The sequence below is a fragment of the Oryzias latipes genome, chromosome 12 (genome assembly GCF_002234675.1).
Source record: "Oryzias latipes chromosome 12, ASM223467v1".
NCBI lineage: Eukaryota > Metazoa > Chordata > Actinopteri > Beloniformes > Adrianichthyidae > Oryzias > Oryzias latipes.
The window spans coordinates 1,003,067-1,027,542 of NC_019870.2; the positions used below are offsets into that span (position 1 = coordinate 1,003,067).

The following is a 24,476-nucleotide window of genomic DNA, read 5'->3' on the forward strand; positions in this document are numbered from 1 at the left end:
CAAAGTTGGCTTTACATGTAGCTGTTCTACTGGCATCAAAGAAGAACAAATCTTTTTTTTCTCTTTGTAAATAAAATCTATACATTAAACTGGGAGCAGAAATACTGAAGTTCTGACAGTACGAGTGGACCACAGTTCTGCTGGGGAACTTGGAGAACAAAGGATGGACCCAATCCCATAAACTCAAAGACAGTCAGAACCATCCAGAACCAGAACCTTTAAAGGGTTGGATGAAGGTGGAAAAGAACCGGTTCCCATGTTCTGCAGACGGTCTCAGATCTTTTAATAGTTTGATTTCATTGATTTATATTTCAAAATGACAGAAAACAGAGCAGATCTGGAACGGAAGGAAAAGGTTTTACTGAAAGTTTGGTCCCCACCTTCATATCCTGGGCTACTTTGCATTTCCACTGTTGCCATGGCAACTAGATCCCCCATAGAATAAATGGCTGTTATATCACAGAAACTTGCTTCCTCGATTTCACCCCCCACCCCACGTCTGTGTCCCTCTGCAGGTATTTCTAAAACCACCTCAGAAAAGATCAAACGGGAATTTGTTTAACCTAAAAACAAACTTTTTTTATAATTTTATCCCTGAAGGTCCAGAGAGCGTCTGGAGAAACAGGAAAAAAGAAAGGTTCATGCTGAAACCAGTGACTGTATAGAGAAACTGGACAGAGTGGCCCCGCCCCCTTTGAGCGTTCCAAACAGGAAGTGGTTCTGAGTAACTGTCGTTCTATTGGTCCGATCTGGATCTGAAACCTTTTTCTAACATCTTCAAGGTATTCAAGTTATACACTGACTGTTCAGATGCCTCAATAAAAGTGGGTGGAGTCTTCCAACAACTCCTGATTGGTGACAGTGGTTGCCATAGAAACGATGGCTCAGACCTGCTTCCTGATGATGTCAGGCTTCAAAGGGCAGAAAAATGTGTGTGATGGTTGAAAGCAGACGTAAAGACGACAGACGTCCTGATGTTCTCCACCGCTGAGCTTCCCAGAGGTTCTTCCAGAGACGTTCCTTATCCTGCAGAGAAGGTCAGTCATGTCTTCTGCTGGTGAAAGGGGGGGGGGGGGGGGCTTGGACCTACCAAGATCAGGACAGACTGATCATTTCTGAAGGATTCCTAAAAAGGTCCTATCGCTGGTTTAGATCCTGTTATCGGGATCCAAACCCTTACGAGGGTGGAGGTCTTTACTTGCGGCTCATTGGCTGGATCTGAACCGGCTGGTGGAGCTCACAGGTTTGCTGGGCCTGAACTTTGATCAGATGGAATTCAAGGCTGTTATCCGAGTGGCATCGAACAAAACATCAGAGCAGACCTTCGATCTTCAGTGGACCGTCATGATGGGAAGGTCATGTGGTGGGGGGGTTGGGTTCTGCCGGGTTGACCTTCTGTCCAAGCATCTCCAGGATGGGAGCAGCAGAGGCGTAGACCTGAACCTGAACCGTTGGCGTCTTCTCCTTCAGGTCAGACGCCGCCTCACTGAGTATTTTGTTAGGCACTGGTCTGGTTTTCTGTCTCCTCAGAGTCCTAATGTCTGTCCTCATGGAAGTGATGCTGACTGGGGAGTTGATCCCAGTTTCAGGTTGGGACTTCAGAGAATTTCTGAACTGAATCAACCGAAGGTTCGACGGCTTCAAGGAGGAACGATCGGTCCTGGAAGCGTTTGGAGCAGAAAGGACGGAGGCTGAGTTTAAGTTCTGAAGCCGGATTTAAAGGACAGCAGGAAGACCAGCAGCAGAGGATGGAGGACGCCTCGACTCTCATGTCAATAAAATGAAGAACTTCCTGCTAAATAAACATAATCATCTGGTTTGTGTCATCTTTTATGCCTTATTTCATATTCTTATAACTGGGGTGTATTTTTAAATCAGTCATTGGATCTCATTAAAGTTCAGATTTGCATTTCTTTAGGACTGTGTCTCTGTGATTGGCAGATCAGAGTTTTAATCTTGACTCTGTCCTCCCCTTTGCTGTTTTTAGAAGGTTGGTATCAGGTCTGCATTTGTCTGTCGCAGACAGTAACCATGGAAACAGCATCTCTCAGATGGAGACAGACTCTTCTTCTTATTGAACCGTCTTTGGGTTAAACTGAGCACAAGTCAGAAATCCTGCAGCTGTCCGTCAAAGTTTCGGGTTCTCTTTATAGACTGAACTGATGCCGATCCGTGCAGAGTGAGACCACCGGAACCGGCTCAGCTCATCCCCGGACCGCCAGGTTCCCCGCCAGTTCTGCTCATCAGCCAATGGGGAAACTTCCAGCTCGAGGAAATCTGGAACTGCTGCTTTGCTCCTCCCACTTTTGGGGGTGGAGCATCAAGGGGCCGTTCCACAACCGTCTATGTCCACAGTTTAACAGCCGTGTTAAAGAAAGTCAGACTAGAAACGGGATTCTGGCCTCAACTTCACTTTGCAGGACAGTTTGGACCTTAAAGCTTTGGTTTTGACTTTTGAACAGCAGCCAGCGTTGCCAGGATTTATGACTTCTGATCATAAAAGACAGTTCCCACCCTGGCTCTGGACGGTTACAGGTGCATCAGATCAAGGACAAACCGCCTTAAAAACAGTTTTTTCCCCAAAGCCATAACCATCCTGAACTCCCACATGCAGTGACACTGACAGCTCCACCCCCATGTCTCCCTCTTTCACTATGCGCATCTCATGTCAACACCATCTCATGATGTGCAATATATTCCCATCAATGTGTAATATAGTAAGTGCAATTATATCTCTGCCATCATAGGCTTAACTGTTTTTATTTTAACTACCTCTCCGTGGAAATTTTCTATTTTCTATTGCACCTTTGTAAATTTTTTGGTACTTGGTATATTGTATTCTTCAGTTTTGTGAAATAATTTTATTTTTCTATTATTTCTGTGAATTTATTTTCCTATGCATGCTAGCACTGAATAGTGAGCGGCTTTTTTTTTTCATTTCATTGTATACGCGAATGATGCATGTTGTACATGTGCACAGTGACAATAAAGGCATTCTATTCTATTCTATTGTGTCACAGTTTTCCAGCCCAAAAGTCATCTAAGAACCGCCAGACACAGCAAAAAACCTCCCAACAGGGGTGGAGTAGGGGGGGTTATATGTGTGTGTGATTGGTCCCTACTGGACCTATTTAGTAAAGTATTGAATATTTCGGACCGGCCTTCCATTCATTTTCTTAACCCTTTTTGTCCGTTTCATGGTTTCTGGAGCCAGTCCCGGCTCCTGTGGGGTGAAGTGGGTACACCCTGGACCAGGGGGGGTTTCCAACCAGGGTGCGGCGCGTGCGGCTCTATCATCCTCGTGCCGCGGCTGTCTGTGGATTCTTAAATAACTATTATATTGTAACAATCCAGCCGGACCGTCTCTAAAGCGGCGTAGCGTAAGCCGTCGAGGGAGGACTGTCTGTGCCCGATATACCGCACGACCCCGGACAGCCTCAGGCAGGAATGAACACTGAGACAGGCAAAGTCACCTGTTGAGCATCAGGCCCGCTTACTACATCACGTACAAACAGCATGGAGCGTCAATTCAGTGCCCAACCCTCTGACTCAAGGTTTCACCCTAAAGCTCCCCACTTCCCATGAGCCTTAGCTACAATATGTTCTAAGATTTCCACGTTAAATTAATGCTGATCTAATCTGAGCCAGAGCGCCCCGAGTGTCGTGTCAACCTGCTGCTCTGATGACCGTGTTTAACGCTCTCTGTGTAGAACAGACTGAGGAGGCGGGAAAAACAACTCAGCTGAGGAGGATGTGAACAGGTGTACAGGTAGAGAGGCGGGGGAGGGGCTTTGACTCACCCTCCCTGTGTTCTCATTTCTGAACATGATCACCATGCAGAAGTCTTTAACATAATAAACCTGATGTCTCCACATTCTCCGTGTCTAACATGCATGGATAAACACAGACACCACTCCATGCAGCGATCGGACCATAACATTAGCTGGTAGCTCCGCCCACACGCAGCCGCGGTACCAAGCTTTAAAGAACAGCATTTCTAAGAATGGCTTATATACTTATATAGCGCCTTTCTTCCTACAAGGACAAAGCGCTTTACAGTCACACACACATTCACACACTGAAGAGGCGGGGCCTTGCACACCCCCAACAACAGGTTAATGACAGAGCCCGGTGCATTAAGCGTCTCTGCCGTACATAGAACTCCAACGGCCCAACAAAGTCCACTAGTATATATTCATGAGGGGAAAAACCCGCCAAACCGACCCTAAAACCGCCCCATCTGGCAACACTGACAGCAGCAGAACACCAACCGACCCTCACGCCCGTCTGGCCTAAGGCCCCAGGCCTCCCACCTACGGTGGCCCTGAGGTTCAATTCACACCACGGAGCCACGCAGGGCAAAAACACAGTCAAGGTCTCCACGACGATGAAAAAGCAAAACAACAACCTGACATCTAGAAACAAACACAAAAATAAAACAATAAAAATGAAACATTTGGGAAATCAGAAATCCAAATCAAACGTTAAAAATGGAAATAAAGTCAGAAACCAGCAGAGGGAGGAGCTATGACATCACTGATGACGTTTTAACCACACCTGTCACAAAGCCGTCCTGGATCTGTTCTGATCAGAAAACCTTTAGTTTGTGGACGTCATCCACAGACGTGACACGTCAGTCCTGTCTGTCATGTGCTCGTGCGCCCCCCCCCCTCCTTCAGGGGAGGGGCCAAATGAAAAAAACTAAAACTGTGAAGCATGGCAGTGTGACTGTCATGGTCTGGGACAGCCTTTCTACTGAAGCTTTCATGTCAGATTTTACCATGACTTTTACCCCCCCCCCCCCCCCCCAAAAAAAAAACCTCAGGTAAAAAAACACAAAGGGACATGAAAGCAGCAGCCATTAACTTATTTATTATACTGAATTTACGAAAAGTAAAAGCAAACACTTGAAGAAAGAGTTTTGTACATTTTTAGTCACGTGGTTTTCCGACTGTACACGAGGCTGACTCCTCCCACTTTCTGCTCCTCCGTCGGCTTCTCTAAAAAACACCCAGAAGCACACAGCGTGGACGCCCCGGCGCCGGAGTAAGGCGGGTGGACGACCCCTTCACTGCTGCAGGGAAATCAAAAGACTGGGGGTCCGACTGTTCGGTGGATGGGGGGGGGGGGGCTGTGCCTTCTCAAACTGACAGCTGCTGACAGAACACCAGCAGTTTCTGTGACCCTCATTTACACCCGACTGCACCTGAACGCAGCAGCCCTATGGGGGCGGAGCCAAACCCTGGAACATGTAGATGATTGTTCTTTGACAAATATTTGTTCTGCGGGACAGGAAATGATGTCAGAGGTTATTTCAGCAAATATGTATCTTTGTTTTAGTTTCAGAGGAAAATCCTTCAGAAACATGAAGACAGAAAGAGAGGATGGATCAGCGGAGAACAGAAGAAAGGCAGCGCGGCGGAGGGCCGTCATGGAGGAGGATGATGATGGATAATACAGTGAGGTCGACCTTCGGCGTCGGCTCCGAGCGCTAACCGCAAATGGGAGGAGCTACGGACAAACATGGCGGGGGAACCGATCTGAAGCTCGGGTCTGGAATGGAAACGCTCTGACGGTGACCCGCGCTTCGGGAGTCCACGGCCCCCAGAACCCCCCCGACCGCTCTCTGCATGTGATGGTGTGTGTGTTTGTTGGGGGGGCTGCTGTCAGGGGGGGGGGGGTTTGTTACCATGGAAAGCAGCACACCAACATGCGGCTGAAGGCAATGCTCTTCAGCACCGTGAGGGGGGGCGTCTGGGGGCAGTTTTGAGAGGGGGGGGGACGTCTGCACAGCGCCGGACCCCCCCTCCCCCGCTTAGAAGGTCTTCCTGTGGATGGCACGCGCTCTGTCTTCTTCATATTCCCGCTTGGATATCCACATCTTCTTGAAGGTATCCAGAGATGCAAGGATGGAGCCGCTGTGAGGGGGGGGGACACAAAGCGTCATCCTTAGTCTGCAACCCCCCATGGACCCCCCCACCACCAGTTTCCATCAGAAAAAAAGGCTTTTAAGATCACAAAATCACAGCGGCATCTTACCCGATCCACGTGGAGTACAGACGCTCCTGGGGGGCAGAGATCTGGGGGGGGGCAAGCAGAGGTCACAGTCAGAAGTCTGAGGTCATGACGGATGGAGTCCGCCTCAAGAACCCGTCTGCAGGAGAACCGACCTTGATCTTCACGTCTTTAGGAGCCAGTTTCTTTACTTCAGTTAGTAACCGCTCCCCGAAACCTGCAGACAGACATGGGGGGGTCAGGTCTCTGAGGACCAGCTGGATCCAGGCCCCCTCCTGCTGAGGATCAGCCGGATCCAGGCCCCCTCCTGTTGAGGATCAGCCGGATCCAAGGCCCCTCCTGATGAGTTCTCGGTCCAGATAAAACTGCTTCCTCCCTGCAGACTTTCACAATAAAGCGCCAGCGGGTGAGCCCTTGCCTTTGATGAGCGTGGAGCCCCCGCACAGCACGATGGTGGAGAAGAGCGTGCGCCGCAGGTCCATGTCGGACTTCTGGATGGCGTAGGCCAGAACCTCGTGGATCCCCGAGCTCTCCTCTCCGATCAGGTCGGGTCTGAACAGCAGCTCGGGCGCTCGGAACCTGGCGGGTCCGATCTGAGGAGCAACAGGAGCAGGTTTCAGGGTTTCTGCCGGCAGGAGGTCCTTGGGTGAGGGGAGGGGTCTGCACTGACGTTTAAGGTGCTCCCGTCAGGAAGGACGTACTGGGCCTTCTCCGTTTCCAAGGTTTCATCCTTCTGGGGGTTCAGGGAGAGGTAGCAGGCCCTCTGCGGAAAGCTCAGGTCAGATCTCCGGCAGCAGAAGCCTCGTCGCTGCTCGGCCCCGCCCCCCTCACCTCCTTGACGGTGCGGACGACCTCGAACTCGGCGGACGTGTTGAAGTTGTAACCCTCTTTGCGCAGCAGCAGGCGGAGGTAGCGTGACACGTCTCTGCCGGCGATGTCCACGCGCATGATGGAGTGGGGGATGGCGAAGCCCTCGTAGATGGGAACCACGTGGGTGACGCCGTCGCCAGAGTCCAGCACCACGCCGGTGGTGCGTCCTGTGGCGTACCTGCAGGGGGCGGAGCATCCACATGAGGGGCGTGAAGCGATTGGATGGAACGAGTGTTTTTCTGAGACGGAAACTTTCAAAATCTCAACCAGACGAGAAGAAAACATCGTAAAACCAGGAAAAACACATTTCTGCTTTAAGATCAAAACTGTCTCATTTATGGTTCTTGTTTCTACCATTTGAAGTTCTTAGTTCAGACTTCTGCAGCTTAAAACAAAGTTTTCCTGACATCTCAGTTCCGTTTGTGCTGCTGTGCTGCCCCCTGCTGTCTGCAGAGGGCAGCACACGGGGGGAGGGGGGGGGGGGGTTCTTACAAGCTGAGCACAGCCTGCATGGAGATGAAGAGTGCAGGAACGTTGAAGGTCTCGAAGAAGATCTCTGCGGCCTTCTCTCTGTTCTTGCTGGGGTTGAGCGGCGCCTCTGTCAGCAGCACAGGATGCTGCACAGGAGAAGACGCAGGCCGTTACTGAGCACGCCCGCCGCGTCCCGCCTGCGCGTCCCGAAGCCGCGCTCACCTCCTCGGAGAACGTCTGCAGCTGCTCCTTGGAGTAGACGTACTGCCAGATCCTCTCCATGTCGTTCCAGTCCTTCACGATGCCGTGCTCCATGGGGTAGCGGACCGACAGCAGGCCGCGGTGCTCCTGAGGCGCAGAACAGACACGGCTTCACCTTCAACGGCCGCGGCTCGGAAAACGCTTACAGAAACATCAGAACTTAGTGGAAGGAGTGTGGGCAGAAGCAGGAGACAGAGACGTCTGTGGAAACAGTGGTTCTGAAAGGAGTCCACGGGTCAGAACCAGCAGCAGGGAGACGACATCATTCATTCAGTCTCTCAGAAACCTCTGTACCGCCGTCACCACGGAAAACACACAACATTACAACACAAGAAGAGAACAACTGCAGAGAGGAGCAGACCACGGCTTTGATTAGACTAGGACTAAACGGTTTTACACTAAATATGGATTAATAACGGTTTCTATAGTTAGGTGGATAACAATGTTGAAAAAAGCGTCTGTCCAGTTTTCCTGCAGCCGCTCTTCGTTCTTCTGCTGATCTACAGCGTTTTCTTGGAGGTTAACGCCAGAAATCGCACAAAAACAAAGAAAATCTCTGCATTTTTGTTCTTTTGTTATAAGTTAAAACCTTTAAATAAAGCTCTTTTTGAATAAAACCATTTCTTTAACTGTCTGCTCAACCAAACATGGAAGCTCTTTGAGAAAACATTTTACTCCACGAAGGCAACAAGCAGCAGAAAACAAAACCTCCTCACATTCAGCAACTCTTATTTTGAAAAACTTCTGGTACCTCTGCCTTGGGGCCGATGAAGAGGTCTCCCTCCAGGGCCCCCGCCATCACGCGCACATGCTTGGGACGTCCCACACTGCAGACAAACCACAGATTTAGGAACAACACCACATTTCTGAGGAAGTCTTCCGCCCCATCAGTGCGTGCACGTGGGTGTGAGCGTGCCCAAAGTAATGACTGAGTAACAGCTGTTCATTTCTCTATTGAAGTCTACAGGTTTATACAGGTACTTCCTGTTTGGAACGTGGGCGGGGGGGGGGGGGGGGGGGGGGGGGGGGGGCTCAGTCCAGTTCCCGTGTACAGTCAATGGTTCCACACTTAAAACACAGAAAGGGGCGGGACTTACTAGTTAGGGAAACAGTATTTGGGGATCTGGTCACCAGCAAAACCAGCCTTGATGACTCCTGAACCCTGAAGAGAAAAGAAACACCAAAGATCAGAGAACTGTGTGAGAGACACACACACACACACACACTGACACACAGACACGCAGACACACGCAGACACACAGACACACGCAGACACACACACGCAGACACACCCACACAGACACACAGACACACACACGCAGACACACACACGCAGACACACACACGCAGACACACGCAGACACACACACGCAGACACACACATACACACACACGCAGACACACACAGACACACACACGCAGACACACGCAGACACACGCAGACACACACACGCAGACACACCCACACAGACACACAGACACACGCAGACACACACACGCAGACACACACACGCAGACACACACAGACACACGCAGACACACACACGCAGACACACACACGCAGACACACACACACACACACACACACACACACGCAGACACACACAGACACACACGCACAGACACACACGCACAGACACACACGCACAGACACACACGCACAGACACACGCAGACACACACACACGCAAACACACACACACACAGACACACGCAGACATGCACACACACACGCAGACACACGCACAGACACACGCACAGACACACACGCAGACACACACGCAGACACACACACTGACGCAGACACACACGCAGACACACACTTGTGTACGTGTGTGTGTGGTTATATCCCTCTCAAAAGTATGTTGCATCTGTAAAAATGATTTCGACACATGCCTGTAAACAACATTTGTCATGCATGTAGAGAATAATGGAACCGTGAGCGGCAGACGCCTGTGGAACGTCTTTAGAAGGACAGAACCACAGAACCGTAACGTCAGGAACAACCGTCCCTGCAGCGTTTAACGGACATGTTCACATCTCTGATTTGACTGGAAAAACACACACAAGTACACAAAAACACGCACACGGTCATGAGATCCTGCCTGAAGACACGAGCAGACACTGCCTCTGTTCTCTTGGTTCTGATGGGGAGGATTAAAGTTCTGAACCGTGGTTCCTCACCCCCCCATGTTCTGATAACTTTGCTCTCCTCATCAGTGGTTCTGGTCAACAGTTGGACCACCTTTGTGGACGTTTTTAGAGATTTTTCTGGAATTGTAGCGTTCTCTGCAGTCAAACACAGAACCCCCCAGACGGTCCAGGGGGGACTGATGTTTGGATCCACTCTGGGTTAGTGATAAAGTTAGGGTGCAGAGGCCCCCCCAATCCAGATTAATAACCGCTGCAGCATCGTCAGGTTCGGTCACATGACTGAGTAGTCTGCGTCTGTCTGGTTTGTTTCTGCGCTCGGTGCAGCAAAGCTGTCATTTTCCGCCCCATCCTCATCATGAGCCTCCCGCGGCCGTGCTTCACCTGCACCAATCACCGCAGACGGACAGCATCCAGACAGTTGCCTCGGCTAGCCGTTAGCACTGGTAGCTAGCTGGGAGCTGCCGTCCAGCCTGAGTGCGTGGCTCCTTCAGTTATCCCGCAGACTCTGCGTGGGGGCGGGGGTTCGAGCGTTCAGGTGCGCTGTGTTCGGCTGACATAGACACCTATGGCGCGTGGGCGCGTTACAGCGCGCGCGCGGACACAATGGTTACCAGGGGCTAGCGGCTAGCATGCAGCGGCCTGCGTTTGGGTGTGGATGAATGACATCATCATACTCACATTATCGATCACAACCGGCTGGTTGGCCAAGATGTCATAGGACTCCATGACGGACTGGGCGTTTCTGCTGTGTCTGTAGAGATCCGCGCGCGTGTCGCTCGAGCTTTAGTGTTTTAATCATGTAAGAGGGAAACGCCGTGTCACCGTGCAGTCCGCCGACTCGACGCCGCCGCTCCTTACTGCCGCTGCCGCTCAGCGTGGCCCCGCCCCCCAACCAAAACAACCACACATCCGCTTGACTGTCGAATGGAACGGACCAATCACAGCGCAGGATTTATGGACTGACAGAAATTGTGGCCAATCGGGTCGTTTGATGGTCATACGGACGCTGGCAAGGAAACCGTTGTAGCGATGATCCGGTTTTGTTTTTCATTTTAATACATCGATTATATGTTTTTTGCTAATTAAAAACCTGAATTCTTCCTACTGAAAATTGAACTGCAGCAATATTTAAAAGTAATTTCTGCGTCAAAAAATTCAAAGGTTAAAAAAACGACTAACATCTGTAAATCTTTAGGATTAGTGACATGATTATATTTAGTTACTTATTTCCTTCTGTGATTGCTTTATTTGGTTATTATTGATCACCAGTTTGTTTAAAAAAAATTATATTAATTATAATTTTGTTCTTAATAGTTAAGATTTTCAAAAAGTCAAAACAAGGTTGTTTCTCATTCAGAACTATGTTTCATTCATATCTAGTATTTTTATAAATGTATTTTTGTATTGTATTCTGCAAATTTTCAATAAATAAAGAAATAAACAAACAAATATATAAATAGATTGTTTTTATTTCAAAAATCACAAAACAATAAGTAAGGTGGCATGAACCGCCACCTTAACGTGGTGGGGGAGTTTGAGAGCTCGGGTGATCCCAGGAGCTAAGCTGTCTGGGGCTTAAGCCCCTGGTAGGGTCTCCCATGGCAGACAGGTCCTGGGTGACGAGCCAGACAAAGAGCGGTTCATAACCCCTTTATGATAAGAAAGAACAACGACCCGATTACGTCGCCCGGATTGGCGTCACCGGGGCCCCGCTCTGGAGCCAGGCCCAGGGTCGAGGCTCGCGGGCGAGCGCCTGGTGGCCGGGGCTCTTCCCATGGGCCCCGGTCGGGCACAGCCCGAAGGAGCGACGTGGGACCACTCTCCCATGGGCCCACCACCCGTTGGAGACCTCAAAAGGGGCCGGTGCAATGTGGTTTGGGTGGCAGTCGAGGGCGGGTGCCTCGGCGGCCCAAACCCCGATCATGGAATCTGGCTTTTGGGACATGGAATGTCACCTCTCTGGGAGGGAAGGAGCCTGAACTGGTGCAAGAGGTTGAGAGATACCGTCTAGATATAGTCGGGCTCACCTCCACACATAGCCTGGGCTCTGAAACTCAGTCCTTAGAGAGGGGTTGGCTCGCTACCACTCTGGAGTTGCCCAAAGTGAGAGGCGGCGGGCTGGCGTGGGCTTACTCGTGAGCCCCCAGCTCAGCCGCCAAGTGTTGGAGTTCACCCCGGTGGACGAGAGGGTCATGTCCCTCCGCCTCCGGGTGGGGGACAGGTTTCTAACTGTGGTTTCGGCTTACGGGCCGAACAGCAGTTCGGAGTACCAGGCCTTCTTGGTGTCTCTCGAAGGGGTACTGGAAAGTGCCCCAACGGGGGACTCCATTGTCTTCCTGGGGGACTTCAATGCCCACGTGGGCAATGACAGTGGCACCTGGAGGGGTGTGATTGGTAGGAACGCCCCCCCTGATCTGAACCCGAGTGGTGTTTTGTTATTGGACTTCTGTGCTCATCATAGTTTGTCCATAACAAACACCATGTTCGAGCACAAGGGTGTCCATCAATACACCTGGCATCAGGACACCCTAGGCAGGAGGTCAATGATCGACTTTGTAGTTGTTTCAGGCAACCTTCGGCCCTGTGTTTTGGACACTCGGGTGAAGAGAGGGGCGGAGCTGTCCACCTATCACTACCTGGTGGTGAGTTGGATTCACTGGCGGGGAAGGAGGCCGGAAAGACTTGGAAGACCCAAACGTACTGTGAGGGTCTTCTAGGAACGTCTGGCTGAGCCCTCCGTCAGGGAAGTCTTTAACTCCCACATCCGGGAGAACTTCAAACAGGTACCGAGGGAGGTTGGGGACATTGAGTCCGAGTGGACCATGTTTTCCACCTCCATTGTCTCTGCTGCTGCTCGGAGCTGTGGTCGCAAGGTCTCTGGTGCCTGTCGCGGCGGTAACCCCCGAACCCGGTGGTGGACACCGGAAGTAAGGGATGCCGTCAAGCTGAAGAAGGAGTCCTACCAGGCCTGGCTGGCCTGCAGGACTCCAGAGGCAGCTGACAGATACCGGCAGTCTAAGCGAGCTGCGGCCCGGACTGTTGCGGAGGCGAAAACTTGGTCCTGGGAGGAGTTCGGTGAGGCCATGGAGAAGGACAATTGGTTGGCCTCGAAGAAATTCTGGCAAACCATCCGGCGACTCAGGAAGGGAAAGCAGTTCTCCACAGGCACCGTTTTCAATGCGGGTGGGGAGCTGTTGACTTCGACTGGGGACATTGTCGGGCGGTGGAAGGAGTACTTCGAGGATCTCCTCAATCCCACTGACACGCCTTCTTTTGAAGAAGCGGAGAGTGAGGACTTTGGGGTGGGGCTGTCTATTACCCGGGCTGAAGTCACTGAGGTAGTCAACGAGCTCCTCGGTGGCAAGGTCCCGGGGGTGGATGAAGTCCGCCCTGAGCACCTCAAGTCTCTGGATGCTGTGGGAGTGTCTTGGCTGACACGTCTCTGCAGCATCGCGTGGCGGTCGGGAACCGTACCACTGGACTGGCAGACAGGGGTGGTGGTTCCCCTCTTTAAGAAGGGGGACCGGAGGGTGTGTTCCAACCATAGGGGAATTACGATCCTCAGCCTCCCTGGGAAAGTCTATGCCAGGGTACTAGAGAGGAGAGTCTATCCGATAGTCGAACCTCGGATTCAGGAACAACAGTGTGGTTTCCGTCCTGGTCGTGGAACAGTGGACCAGCTCTACACCCTATCTAAGGTGCTGGAGGGATTGTGGGAGTTCGCTCATCCAGTCCACATGTGTTTTGTGGATTTTGAGAAGGCGTTCGACCGCGTCCCCCGTGGCATCCTGTGGGGGGTGCTCTGGCAGTATGGGGTCCGGGGAGCCTTACTGAGGGCTGTCCGGTCTCTGTATGACCGGAGTAGGAGCTTGGTTCGCATAGCCGGCAGTAAGTCAGACCTGTTCCCGGTCCACGTTGGACTCCGGCAGGGCTGCCCTTTATCACCGGTTCTGTTCATAGTTTTTATGGACAGAATTTCTAGGCGCAGCCAGGGGCCGGAAGGGATCTGGTTTGGGGACGACAGGATTTCCTCTCTGCTTTTTGCAGATGATGTTGTCCTGTTGGCTCCATCAAACCGGAGCCTCCAGCGTGCATTGGGGCGCTTTGCGGCCGAGTGTGAAGCGGCTGGGATGAGGGTCAGCACCGCTAAATCTGAGGCCATGGTCCTTGACCGGAGTAAGGTAGTTTGCCATCTCTCGGTGGGTGGAGTGTCCTTGCCTCAGGTGGAGGAGTTTAAATACCTTGGGGTTTTGTTCACGAGTGAGGGAAGATCGGAGCGTGAGATTGACAGGCGGATCGGAGCGGCGTCCGTAGTTATGCGGTCGCTCTATCAGTCCGTCGTGGTGAAGAGAGAGCTGAGCCGAAAAGCAAAGCTCTCAATTTACCGGTCGATCTTGGTTCCAATACTCACCTATGGTCATGAGCTATGGGTCATGACCGAAAGAACGAGGTCCCGAATACAAGCGGCTGAAATGAGCTTCCTCCGTAGGGTGGCTGGGCAATCCCTTAGAGATAGGGTGAGAAGCTCGGTCACCCGCGGGGAGCTCAGAGTAGAACCGCTTCTCCTCCACATCGAAAGGAGCCAGCTGAGGTGGCTCGGGCATCTAGTTTGGATGCCCCCTGGACGCCTCCCTGGCACGTCCCACTGGGCGGAGGCCCCTGGGAAGACCCAGGACACGCTGGAGAGACTACGTCTCTCGGCTGGCCTGGGAACGCCTCGGGGTCCCCCCAGAGGAGCTGGAGGAAGTGGCTGGGGTGAGGGAAGTCTGGGCATCTCTGCTCAGTCTGCTGCCCCCGCGACCCGGTCTCGGATAAGCGTAGGAAGATGGATGGATGGACAAAACAATAACAGCTATGGATGGACAGACAGACAGATAGGATTATCTCAAAATTTTAAGATTAAAATCAGAATTCTGAATTTTTTCTTAGAATTATAAGAATTATAATCTCATAAATCTGAGATTAAAGTTAGAATTTTGCCTTTATTTCTTTCTCCATGGCCCTAATCCTCTTCCGTAGTTAATATATGTTTGCACATTTCCCATAGAAATAACCCAAAAACATTTACTTTACACAGATTTTTGTGCGTCTGTAATTTTAATGTTCACATTTCCCAGTTACAGTGAATGCTACATGACACGTCACTACCTTCGACCAATTGGAAAGCCACTCACCCACCAAAGAAGGTGGTACTTCCGCCAAACTTCCGTATGATCAGAAGACACAACAATCATCGAGTGAAGGGTTTTACAAACCTTTTGGGACGTTTTACCGGCCGGTAAGTAGTTAATCTGTTGATTCCATTTGTTGTATTTTAAATGACATTTAAATGCGTGTGTTTTAGTGTGACTGTTAGTTTTTAAAGTGTCGCGTGAGTTTAAATGTGTGTGTTAGCGATGCTAAGCTAAGCTTGTTTACATGGATGTCTGCTGTAGATTTGAGGGCAGACAGGAGTCTGAGGGAGTTTCGCTGTCCATTACTTTAATAAGGTTTAACCAAACTAGATAAAAACTCAGTAAAAGACACGAATATGTGTAGAATGTTTGTTTTTTAATGTCCAACAGGAGAAGTTTCACATTTAGTTGTTGTTTCTGTGTTTAGTGGTCTGGATGTTCAGAAGCAGATCTTAGTGTTTCCCTCAGAGGAGGATTCTTTGGGAACACATTATTTTAAAATAAGAATGTCTTGATTCCTTTCCCAACTTCTTTTTTTTTCTCCTCTCAGACCCTCCAGGCAAAACAGCCAGAGTCAAGTTTAGACACGAGCAGAGAAATTCACAGGAAACGGAGGTACTTCTGTCTTTAAAACAGGGATTTTCTGTGACTCGTGTTCAGGGGAACGTCTGCTCCGTCAGCGAGTTCTGCTGTCCTTCATGACTCTTTTCTCTTCTGGTTACAGTTGGGACGTCCCTCAGGATGTTCTGTTAGGAGCGGTTTTCAGGTGACACAGCTTCAAAACCAAAACTAAAAGCATAAACCCGAGTTTCCCTGCTCTGATTCTGTCTTAGTGTTTTTAAACAGCTAGAGGATTTGTATTTGTTTAATGTGGCTCTGAATCAGAAAAGAATTAAATAGATCTTTAAAGGAGTTTGACTGAAAATATTTGTAAAAATAATAGTTTTTCTACAAACCGAATTATGTTGAGGATGGATTCCCATCTTCTCTCACTGTGGTTTGAGCATTTAGCTCCAAACGTAGAAATAAACATCGTGGCTGCATCAGAAACCTTCATCTGAGTCTGTTTCCAGGTCACGCCTGGGGTCGGATGGTTCCGGGTCTCTGACAGCAGACTGATCAGCATGGCGCCCCCTGTTGAGAACACAGAGAAGTAAGAAAACAGCCTTTGGTGTCTCCCGTCCGATCCAGATTTGGACCTGGTCGGATCCAGGTCTGGTCCAGTTTGATCGAGGTTTCAGTCCTGGCCTGATCCAGAGCTGGTTTCCTCTGACGGTCCTCCTGGTTCTGCTGGTGTGAAAAGAAACCAGGTTCTCTTGCAGATCAGGTGGAGACCGTGGTCCAAAGGCAGAGCGGTTGTCCGCTCAGATCAGGCTCCTGTTCTTGTGTGCTGAAGTGTCCTTGGGCGGGAGGACCTCCTTTGTCCGGACGCTGGTCATGGTGTGGCTGGGACGGCTGTGTTTTTTACATGGCAGCCTTCCTCTCTCTGTGCAGAAGCTGCTGGGTGTGTTTTGCCACGGAGCGGGACGACGTCACCGCCGAGTGGGTGAGCCCCTGCAGGTGTAAAGGATGCACCAAGTGGATCCACCAGACCTGTCTGCAGCGCTGGCTGGACGAGAAGCAGAGGAGCAACGCCGCAGGAGGCGTCAGCTGTCCGCAGTGCGGCACGCAGTACCACATCATCTTCCCCAAGATGGGTGAGGAAGAGCCGCTCCTAGTGCGGTTTGACCCGAGTCCGAGTCCGAGTCCCGTGAGCCTGAAAGCATCTTATGCAGCCATGACGGCACATTTTCTGAGCAAAGTCTTACTGAAAGTTTGGGGTATTTATTTATTTAGTTTATAATATGTTGTGTTTTATTATATCATAGTTATTTATTTTTCATTCATTTATTTAACTAAAAAGGCCGAAGGTCTTTTTTGGTAAATCATTTATTTATTTCAGGCTGGAATAAAAAACAAAACAATGAAGACTAAAGAATAAGACTTATTATTTTTCCATTGAACTATCCTTTTTATTCTTTAGTCTAATTTAATTGTATTTTAATGTATTTATTTTGTATTTAATTATCTAATTTTTTTTTACTGAAAAGACTGAGAGTATTGTTATTTTATTTATTTTCTTAATTTTTTTAAATTATTTAATTTCATTTATTTTAATTTCATTTATTGTTTTGTTTGTATTTTATTGTTTTATTTCAAAATTTTATTATATTAATTTTGTTTATTTTGGCTGAAAAGACTGAAAGTCTTTGATTGTTCCCTTCAGCAGAAAGACTCTGTTACTGTAATAGATTACTTTACTTTCTCCTGATGCCATCAGCAGCACTTTAATATCAGCTGTTCAGAAGAATCCTGATCTTCATTGAGAGGGAGACGATGACCTTTAACCTTTTAACCCCCCAGTCTAGAGATGTTCAGAATTTGATCTGCAGCAGAAAATCCAGATTAGAGTCCGATCTGGTTTGTAAACCCGGTTCTGTCCCTCTCTAGTGAAGCTGCTGGTTTGGTTTCAGTCAAAGTTAAAGAGGGGTTCATGTGGGGGGGGTCAGGTGCTCCTGCTCAGGTGTTTCCTCTTCTCTGCCCCTCAGGTCCGCTGGTCTTCTTCCTGCAGCAGGTGGACAGAGCTCTGTCCCGGATCAGCCCCTTCGCCGCCGTGGGCGTGCTCATCGGGACGGCGTACTGGTCCGCGGTGACATACGGCGCTGTGACGGTCATGCAGGTCGGTGGAGGTGGAGGAGAGCCTTGTGCTGTGGTGTCACTCGTCCCTTACCCCCCCTGCTGCCCCCCTCCCCCCCTCTACAGGTGGTGGGACATAAGAAGGGTCTGTATGTGATGGAGCGAGCCGAACCGCTGGTTCTGCTCATGGGGCTGCCCACGATCCCCGTGCTGCTGGTTCTGGGAAAGATGATCCGCTGGGAGGACGGCGTGGTGAGGCTGTGGCGGAGGTTCTGCCGCAGATCGGACCTCCATCCAGGTAGGAAACCGTTTGGATCCTGGTTCTGAAGAAGCTGAGGCCCGTAGAGTCTGACTGTCCAGGGTCTCCTCAGGCTGCGGAGTTCTCCCGCCTCGGGCCGACAGACCCGGTCCAGAAGATCACATGTCTGTGTCCAGAATTCTGTGCGGGGCGCTCATCTTCCCGTCTGTCGCCAGCCTGGTGGGGCGGCTGCTGTTCCGGCGCGTTTCCTCCAACCTGCAGAGAACCATTCTGGTGAGAACTCCTGTGGACCCGATCGGGACAAAGTTCAGCTCACGAAAACCCGAGACTGCAAGTCTGCTGAGCGCGCTCAGTGAGGACTTGCAGTCTGCTGAGCGCGCTCAGTGAGGACTTTGAGTCTGCTGAGCGCGCTCAGTGAGGACTTGCAGTCTGCTGAGCGCGCTCAGTGAGGACTTCGTGTTTTCTTTTTTTTTTTCCAGCTTCTTGCTAAAGTTTCCGTCCTTTGTTTTTATTTTTTTTACAGGGGGGCATCGCCTTCGTGCTCATCAAGGGGGGGTTGAAGGTGTATTACAAACAGCAGCAGTACGTGGGTCAGACCAGCAGACAAATCCTCAACTATCCAGACGGACGGGCGGGCGAGCCGGCCGCTCAGGGCGGGGCCCACACAGAGGACGGCGGGAACGAGTGACGCCAAACGAGTCCGGGGACCTGGGGGGAGTTTATTTTAGAGGCCTTCTTCTCCCCTGGATCCCCTAAGGCACCGTCCTTGCTGCCCCCCCCATCAGAGGTGCCTTCTGGGAGTTTTCTGTCTGAGCTTGATGCTGCGTCTTCTATGAACCTGAGAGGCGGGAAGAAGCAGCGCAGACAAAGATGGAGGCTGCGGCGCCGCTCTGAGCCAATCAGCGAAGGGCCCCCGTCCCATAGAGGTTTCTACGGAGGAAAACCTTCTAAAACAACGGAAAAAAAAAAAAAAAACTCTTTACATAAAAATGTGATTATTTTTATTCAAAGAAAACGACTTACTGTCTTTTCACTGAATTTTGGGGGATTATTCAGGAAATCTTGTGTAGAAACACGAGCAGATGTGTGTATTTTGATCAGTTTGCAAAGGTTTTCTATTCTTAGAAAAGGGCTTAAATGAGTAAATTAACTTTTTAAGGAACTAAGAAACGCCGTTATGTTGCTGCTCTGCTTCCTCCTGAACGTCACAGTTCAGTTCTTCTTCCTCCATCAGGAGGCGTCACTCAGACGATTTTTTTCTTTCATTGAACGAGTTTTGCGGATTGAAGTGTGTAATTTATTTGACATTAGGATAATTTTATGAAATGAGAAGCTCCTGGATGGAAGCTGAATTAAGGGGATGTTGCTGACAAAATAAAGACAGATATAATTCCTCATGTCATCTTTCTATAATCATTTTATATTCATAAATTAAAAATGTATTTAATTTTTAAATAGGGTATTTTTTGCATAAATATGCTTATAGATAAACATTTACATTTTAAAGGTTTTGAAACGAGTATTTGTTTTCATTCATTTTATTAATATATTATAAACAACTTATATTTTATAACGTAATTTTGAAAGCTGACCAACAACCGTCCATTTATATTATGAGTGGGTGTAGAGCCCGCCTTCTCTGCTTCCTCATTGGCTGAAGAGTTTCTGTTCGAGCCGCTGATTGGCTGGCGGTGAGACCTGCCGGAGAAGTCTGTGGAGAGGCAGGAAACGCGCTGTTGTGACCGGGAATCAGAGCAGGTTCGCGGCTGAACGCTCCACCGCGCGGCCGTCGGCATGAGGAGAGTCACGGTTTTCGTCAGCGGGACCTCCACCAACGGAAAGGTGAGACGACGAACAATTAAGGCGGGAAACGTGTCCGGTGAGGGCTGAAGGCGGAAGCGTCGGCCGGTCTCTTCCAGGTGGTGGCGCTGTTCGGGTCCATGGAGGACCTGCTGAGCGCGGCCAGCTCCAAGCTGGGGGTCCGGGCCTCCAGCGTCTACAACGGAAACGGGGGCCTCATCGACGACATGTCGCTCATCAGGTGAGCCAAACGCGTCGGCTCGTGCGGGGGGCGGGGCATGGATGCTGAGGTCAACCTGTGTGTTTCTGCAGAGATGATGACGTGCTCTTCATCTCAGAGGAGGACTCCTGTGAAGGTAAGCAGACCCTCTACCTGCTTCAGGTGTTTGTTTCTATACCTTTGGGACTTTTTCAAAACCCGCGAGACTTCAGACGAGCCTTTGATTTGAGCTAAGAAGCAACCATTTTCCTCATTTCTGGTATAAATTGGACTCCTAGAGTTCTTCTGCATCAGACTTTCCCTTTACTCTAATAGATTTATGCTGATGATCCAGTACTTTTACTTAGTTACTCTTTGGTTTGTTTGCATCATTTCCCTGTTTACGTCACAGGTGTACACAGTATTATTGGGTTTTACTGCTGCACTCACAAATACTGTATCAAACAGGAAGTTTCTTTTTTATGTAGTTAATAACTATTTTTGTTTTAGATCAGAAAAACATAAGGATTTAGAACCAAAGAGATGCTATTTATCACTTGAAACAATGGTTTTCTGACAACTTCCTGGTTAACTTCAGCAGTAAACAAAACATAAACCTCCCTGTTGTTTTGGATGATTTAGCAACAAATCTGGAAAATGTTCAGTTCAGTAAACTGAACAACAGTCTTTTTTTTTCATCCACGAAAAACACTTTTATTTTGAAAATATATTTCCTTCCAGTGACAGTGGCGCATTCGGTTTATTTACCGTAGTTTATATCTTAAAATCTGACATTATTCTGAATCTAGGTCAATAATTACATTTGTTTTTTACTGCAAACATCCATATTTATATCGTGAATCATATATACATACTGGAGTATTCGAATTTCACAAGTATCCGAGTATTTAGATACTTATTACAGCCCTAGTGTTGAATGGCTTCATTGTATTTAAGAAACATGTTTCCCGGTAACACTACAGTTATTTGACCATGTTTGGATTCTGCCTCTTATCCATCCGTCATCCATCCATCATCCATCAATCATCCCTCCATCATCCATACATCATCCATCCATCCATCAATCATCCCTCCATCCATACATCATCCATCCATCCATCAATCATCCCTCCATCCATACATCATCCATCAATCATCCCTCCATCCATACATCATCCATCCATCATCCATACATCATCCATCAATCATCCATCCATCATCCATCAATCATCCCTCCATCATCCATCCATCATCCATACATCATCCATCAATCATCCCTCCATCCATACATCCATCATCCATACATCATCCATCAATCATCCATCCATCATCCATCAATCATCCATCCATCATCCATCCATCATCCATACATCATCCATCAATCATCCCTCCATCATCCATCCATCATCCATACATCATCCATCAATCATCCATCAATCATCCCTCCATCATCCATCCATCATCCATACATCATCCATCAATCATCCCTCCATCATCCATCCATCATCCATACATCTATCCATCCATCATCCATACATCATCCATCAATCATCCATCCATCCATAACCAAATTCTGATTTAAACTGAATGATTACATTTGAAATTTTTTTTACAAAAATGCAATATTTGATCCATGAAAACTAAAATATTAAACATTTATTTAAAAACACTTAATCATTGATTCTAGTCCTGTGAATCAGAGACAAACAGCTGGGATTTTTGATGAACTCCAGCTGTGTTTGCAGTCTTATTGTGAAAGGGTTCTTATTTTGTACTGAGTCTTATTGTGAAAGGGTGTCTCTGATGACATCATCTGCTGGTTCTGTGCAGACCCTCGGAGTCAGACCCACACCGACTGGCTGACGCTGAACGTGGGGGGCCGCCTCTTCACCACCACCCGGTAAGCGCCTGCAGGGGGTGTGTGTGTGTGTGTGTGGGGGGGGGGGTCTCCTCATGTCTGGTTCTCATCCCCCCTCCTCCTCTCTGCGTTTGCTCAGGAGCACGCTGGTCAGTAAGGAACCGGAGAGCATGCTGGCGCACATGTTCGGAGGGAAAGGTGACGTCCGTGTGAGCCGCCGCACGTCGGCGTGGAGCGCAAACGTGACGGTTTTGGTTTTTCCTTCAGACGTTTGGGCGAACAAGCGGGACTCTCACGGGGCGTACCTGATCGACCGCAGTCCCGAGTACTTTGAGCCCATCCTGAATTACCTGAGGCACGGACAGCTGATCATCAACGAGGGCATCAACCCTCTGGGTAAAGCCGATGGTGGGGGGGGGGGGGGGGGGGGGGGGGGGCTCAGTCCCATGCCGACTTTCTCACCCCCTCTGTCCTCTGCAGGCGTGCTGGAAGAAGCTCGCTTCTTCGGCATCGAGCAGCTGGCTGAGCAGCTGGAGACCCTCATAAAGGTCAGACGCTGCCCTCCTTGCTCAGGTGTGCCCGGCTGTTTGACCTCACCGCCTTTCTTTCCCATCCAGTCCTGCCGCCCCCCCGACGACCACTCCCCCCTGACCCGAAAGGAGTTTATCCGCTTCCTGTTGGCAACGACCACCAAGTCGGAGCTGCGCTGTCAGGTACTAGACGGAGGTCCAAGACGGAGACGCGATGCCTCGTCCGTCCAGCAGGGGGAGCTCTGCTCCAACTCATCCTGCCGTCACTCAACCGGCTTTGTGTTCCAGGGGCTGAACTTCAGCGGAGCAGATCTGTCCCGTCTGGATCTACGCTACATCAACTTCAAGATGGCTAACCTGAGTGGAGCCAACCTGTCCCACGCCAACCTGAGCGGCGCCAACCTGGAGCGGGCCGACCTGTCCGCGGCCTGCCTGGACGTGAGATCCCAGTTCTCCTCCTGGTTTTCCCAGCTGTCTGAGTGTGGCGGACTCTGACTCTGCGTGTCTGCGTGTATGTTTGTCTGCGTGTGCGTGTCTGCATGTGCGTGTCTGCGTGTGCGTGCACGTTGCAGTCAGCCAACCTGCAGGGCGTGAAGATGCTGTGCAGCAACGCAGAGGGCGCGTCGCTGCGAGGCTGCAACTTTGAGGATCCTGCAGGAGTCAAAGCCAACCTGGAAGGTGGAGCCGCTTCTCAGCTGGTTTCATGGAGAAGCTGCTGAGGTTCTTTTCTCACGTGCGCGTGTGTGCATGTGTGTGTGCGCGTGATCAGGGGCCAACCTGAAGGGCGTGGACATGGAGGGCAGTCAGATGACGGGAATCAACCTGCGGGTCGCCACGCTGAAAAACGCCAAACTGAAGAACTGCAACCTGAGAGGAGCCACGCTGGCCGGGACCGACCTGGAGGTAAACGTCTACGTGCACACGTGCACGCACACGTGCACATTGTTGGTGGGTCTGTATCGTTGCCGTTGTTACAGTTCAGGTCAATTGTAAATAAAAGCTGCAGCTCATTTGGATGTGTGGAGAAACACCTGCTGAATACACCTGTGGGATAAACACACACACACACACACAAAACCTTCCACACAAGCAAACAGACACACACACGCACAGGAAGAGAGTGAAACAGGAACTTTTTGCGTCTAGTCGTAAGGATTGTGTTAAGGTCAAACCCCCACAGGCCCAGAGGCTGATGGGAAAAAAGCGTTCCCTGTGAATTTGGGGTTCTGTAGAAAACGGCCGTTTTATTTCTCCCTGCAGAACTGCGACCTGTCCGGCTGCGACCTTCAAGAAGCCAACCTGAGAGGCTCCAACGTGAAGGGCGCCATCTTCGAGGAGATGCTGACGCCGCTGCACATGTCACAGAGCGTGCGATGAAACGTAGGACGTTTGAGGTCAACGCCCAACCGTGATGCACGGCTTCGATTCCTCGACGTGAAGCTCGTATTTTTCTGAAACGGAACCGTTTTGGATTGTTGTTTTATTTTGAAATGCTGTCGTACTTATGCTTTTATTTTGAATGTCAGAAACACTATTAGGTGTTTTATCCTTGTCTGCTGAGTCACTGGTTGCCATAGTGATTCTGGCCTTTTCCTGCATGAAGTTTATTTTGAAATAAAACGTTTTCAGAGATCACGTCTGCATGAATCATTACTGCAGAGCAGAAACCAGAAGTCCTCGTTTCCCCTCGGAACGCCGGGAAGCTTCTGCGTCTTCCAGATGGGGACGAAAGTCCGACGGCGAGCGTTTGTGGAGGGCGCCGCCGCGTTTCCCTCCCCGATGAACGCACGTCCGACACCAGCCGGGTGTTACAGGACAGAAGGATGAAGACGATTCAGCTCCCAGCTGAAGGATCTGATGAAGATCTGGACCTTCGTCTGCATGATGATGATGATGGTCCAGACTGGTAGGGGTTTAATTTAATAAAAATAAACAATGGCATAGATGTTTGCATGGATTTCAAAATAAAAGTGTTTCCTTGTAAACTCGTCAGCTGAGCTTTAGACACGTCTGCACTGAACCAATCAGAATGAAAGGTTGAAGTATCATAAATCTGTCATTGGTCGCTCTTTTCGGCACGTTTCCACATGAATTCTAATGTTTTGATTCCAGTTAAGTCTCTGTTTCTGTGGTTTGACGTCCACATTTCCTGCTGCTTCATCAGCCGATCCGGTTCCCATCCGTGCTGCGTTCACGGTCATCCCTTCAGC

General features: G+C 49.8%; 3 protein-coding genes across 3 annotated transcripts; 2 read left to right on the forward strand and 1 right to left on the reverse strand.

Moving 5' to 3' along the window:
- Positions 1 to 4,851: 4,851 nt before the first annotated feature.
- Positions 4,852 to 10,657, reverse strand: LOC101175334 (beta-centractin). Its single transcript, XM_023960428.1, has 11 exons — positions 10,449 to 10,657; positions 8,715 to 8,779; positions 8,369 to 8,444; positions 7,579 to 7,704; positions 7,378 to 7,502; positions 6,847 to 7,063; positions 6,686 to 6,778; positions 6,434 to 6,608; positions 6,171 to 6,232; positions 6,040 to 6,080; positions 4,852 to 5,918 (listed from the first exon to the last, which is right to left on the reverse strand). Exons 1-11 carry the CDS (start codon positions 10,494 to 10,496, stop codon positions 5,816 to 5,818), a joined length of 1,131 nt encoding a protein of 376 aa, XP_023816196.1. The 5' UTR covers positions 10,497 to 10,657; the 3' UTR covers positions 4,852 to 5,815.
- Positions 10,658 to 14,964: 4,307 nt separating this feature from the next.
- LOC101160425 (E3 ubiquitin-protein ligase MARCH5) lies at positions 14,965 to 19,276 on the forward strand. Its single transcript, XM_004074443.4, has 9 exons — positions 14,965 to 15,048; positions 15,495 to 15,559; positions 15,669 to 15,710; positions 16,018 to 16,097; positions 16,439 to 16,641; positions 17,533 to 17,663; positions 17,747 to 17,918; positions 17,992 to 18,152; positions 18,403 to 19,276. The coding sequence occupies exons 4-9, from the start codon at positions 16,069 to 16,071 to the stop codon at positions 18,565 to 18,567; spliced, it is 861 nt and encodes a 286-aa protein (XP_004074491.1). The 5' UTR covers positions 14,965 to 15,048; positions 15,495 to 15,559; positions 15,669 to 15,710; positions 16,018 to 16,068; the 3' UTR covers positions 18,568 to 19,276.
- Positions 19,277 to 19,566: 290 nt separating this feature from the next.
- On the forward strand, positions 19,567 to 23,901 carry LOC101154882 (BTB/POZ domain-containing protein KCTD9). Its single transcript, XM_023960427.1, has 12 exons — positions 19,567 to 19,721; positions 19,799 to 19,920; positions 19,992 to 20,035; positions 21,709 to 21,778; positions 21,876 to 21,934; positions 22,004 to 22,132; positions 22,217 to 22,284; positions 22,354 to 22,449; positions 22,555 to 22,704; positions 22,839 to 22,944; positions 23,036 to 23,169; positions 23,527 to 23,901. The coding sequence occupies exons 1-12, from the start codon at positions 19,674 to 19,676 to the stop codon at positions 23,641 to 23,643; spliced, it is 1,143 nt and encodes a 380-aa protein (XP_023816195.1). The 5' UTR covers positions 19,567 to 19,673; the 3' UTR covers positions 23,644 to 23,901.
- The last annotated feature ends 575 nt before the right edge of the window (positions 23,902 to 24,476 follow it).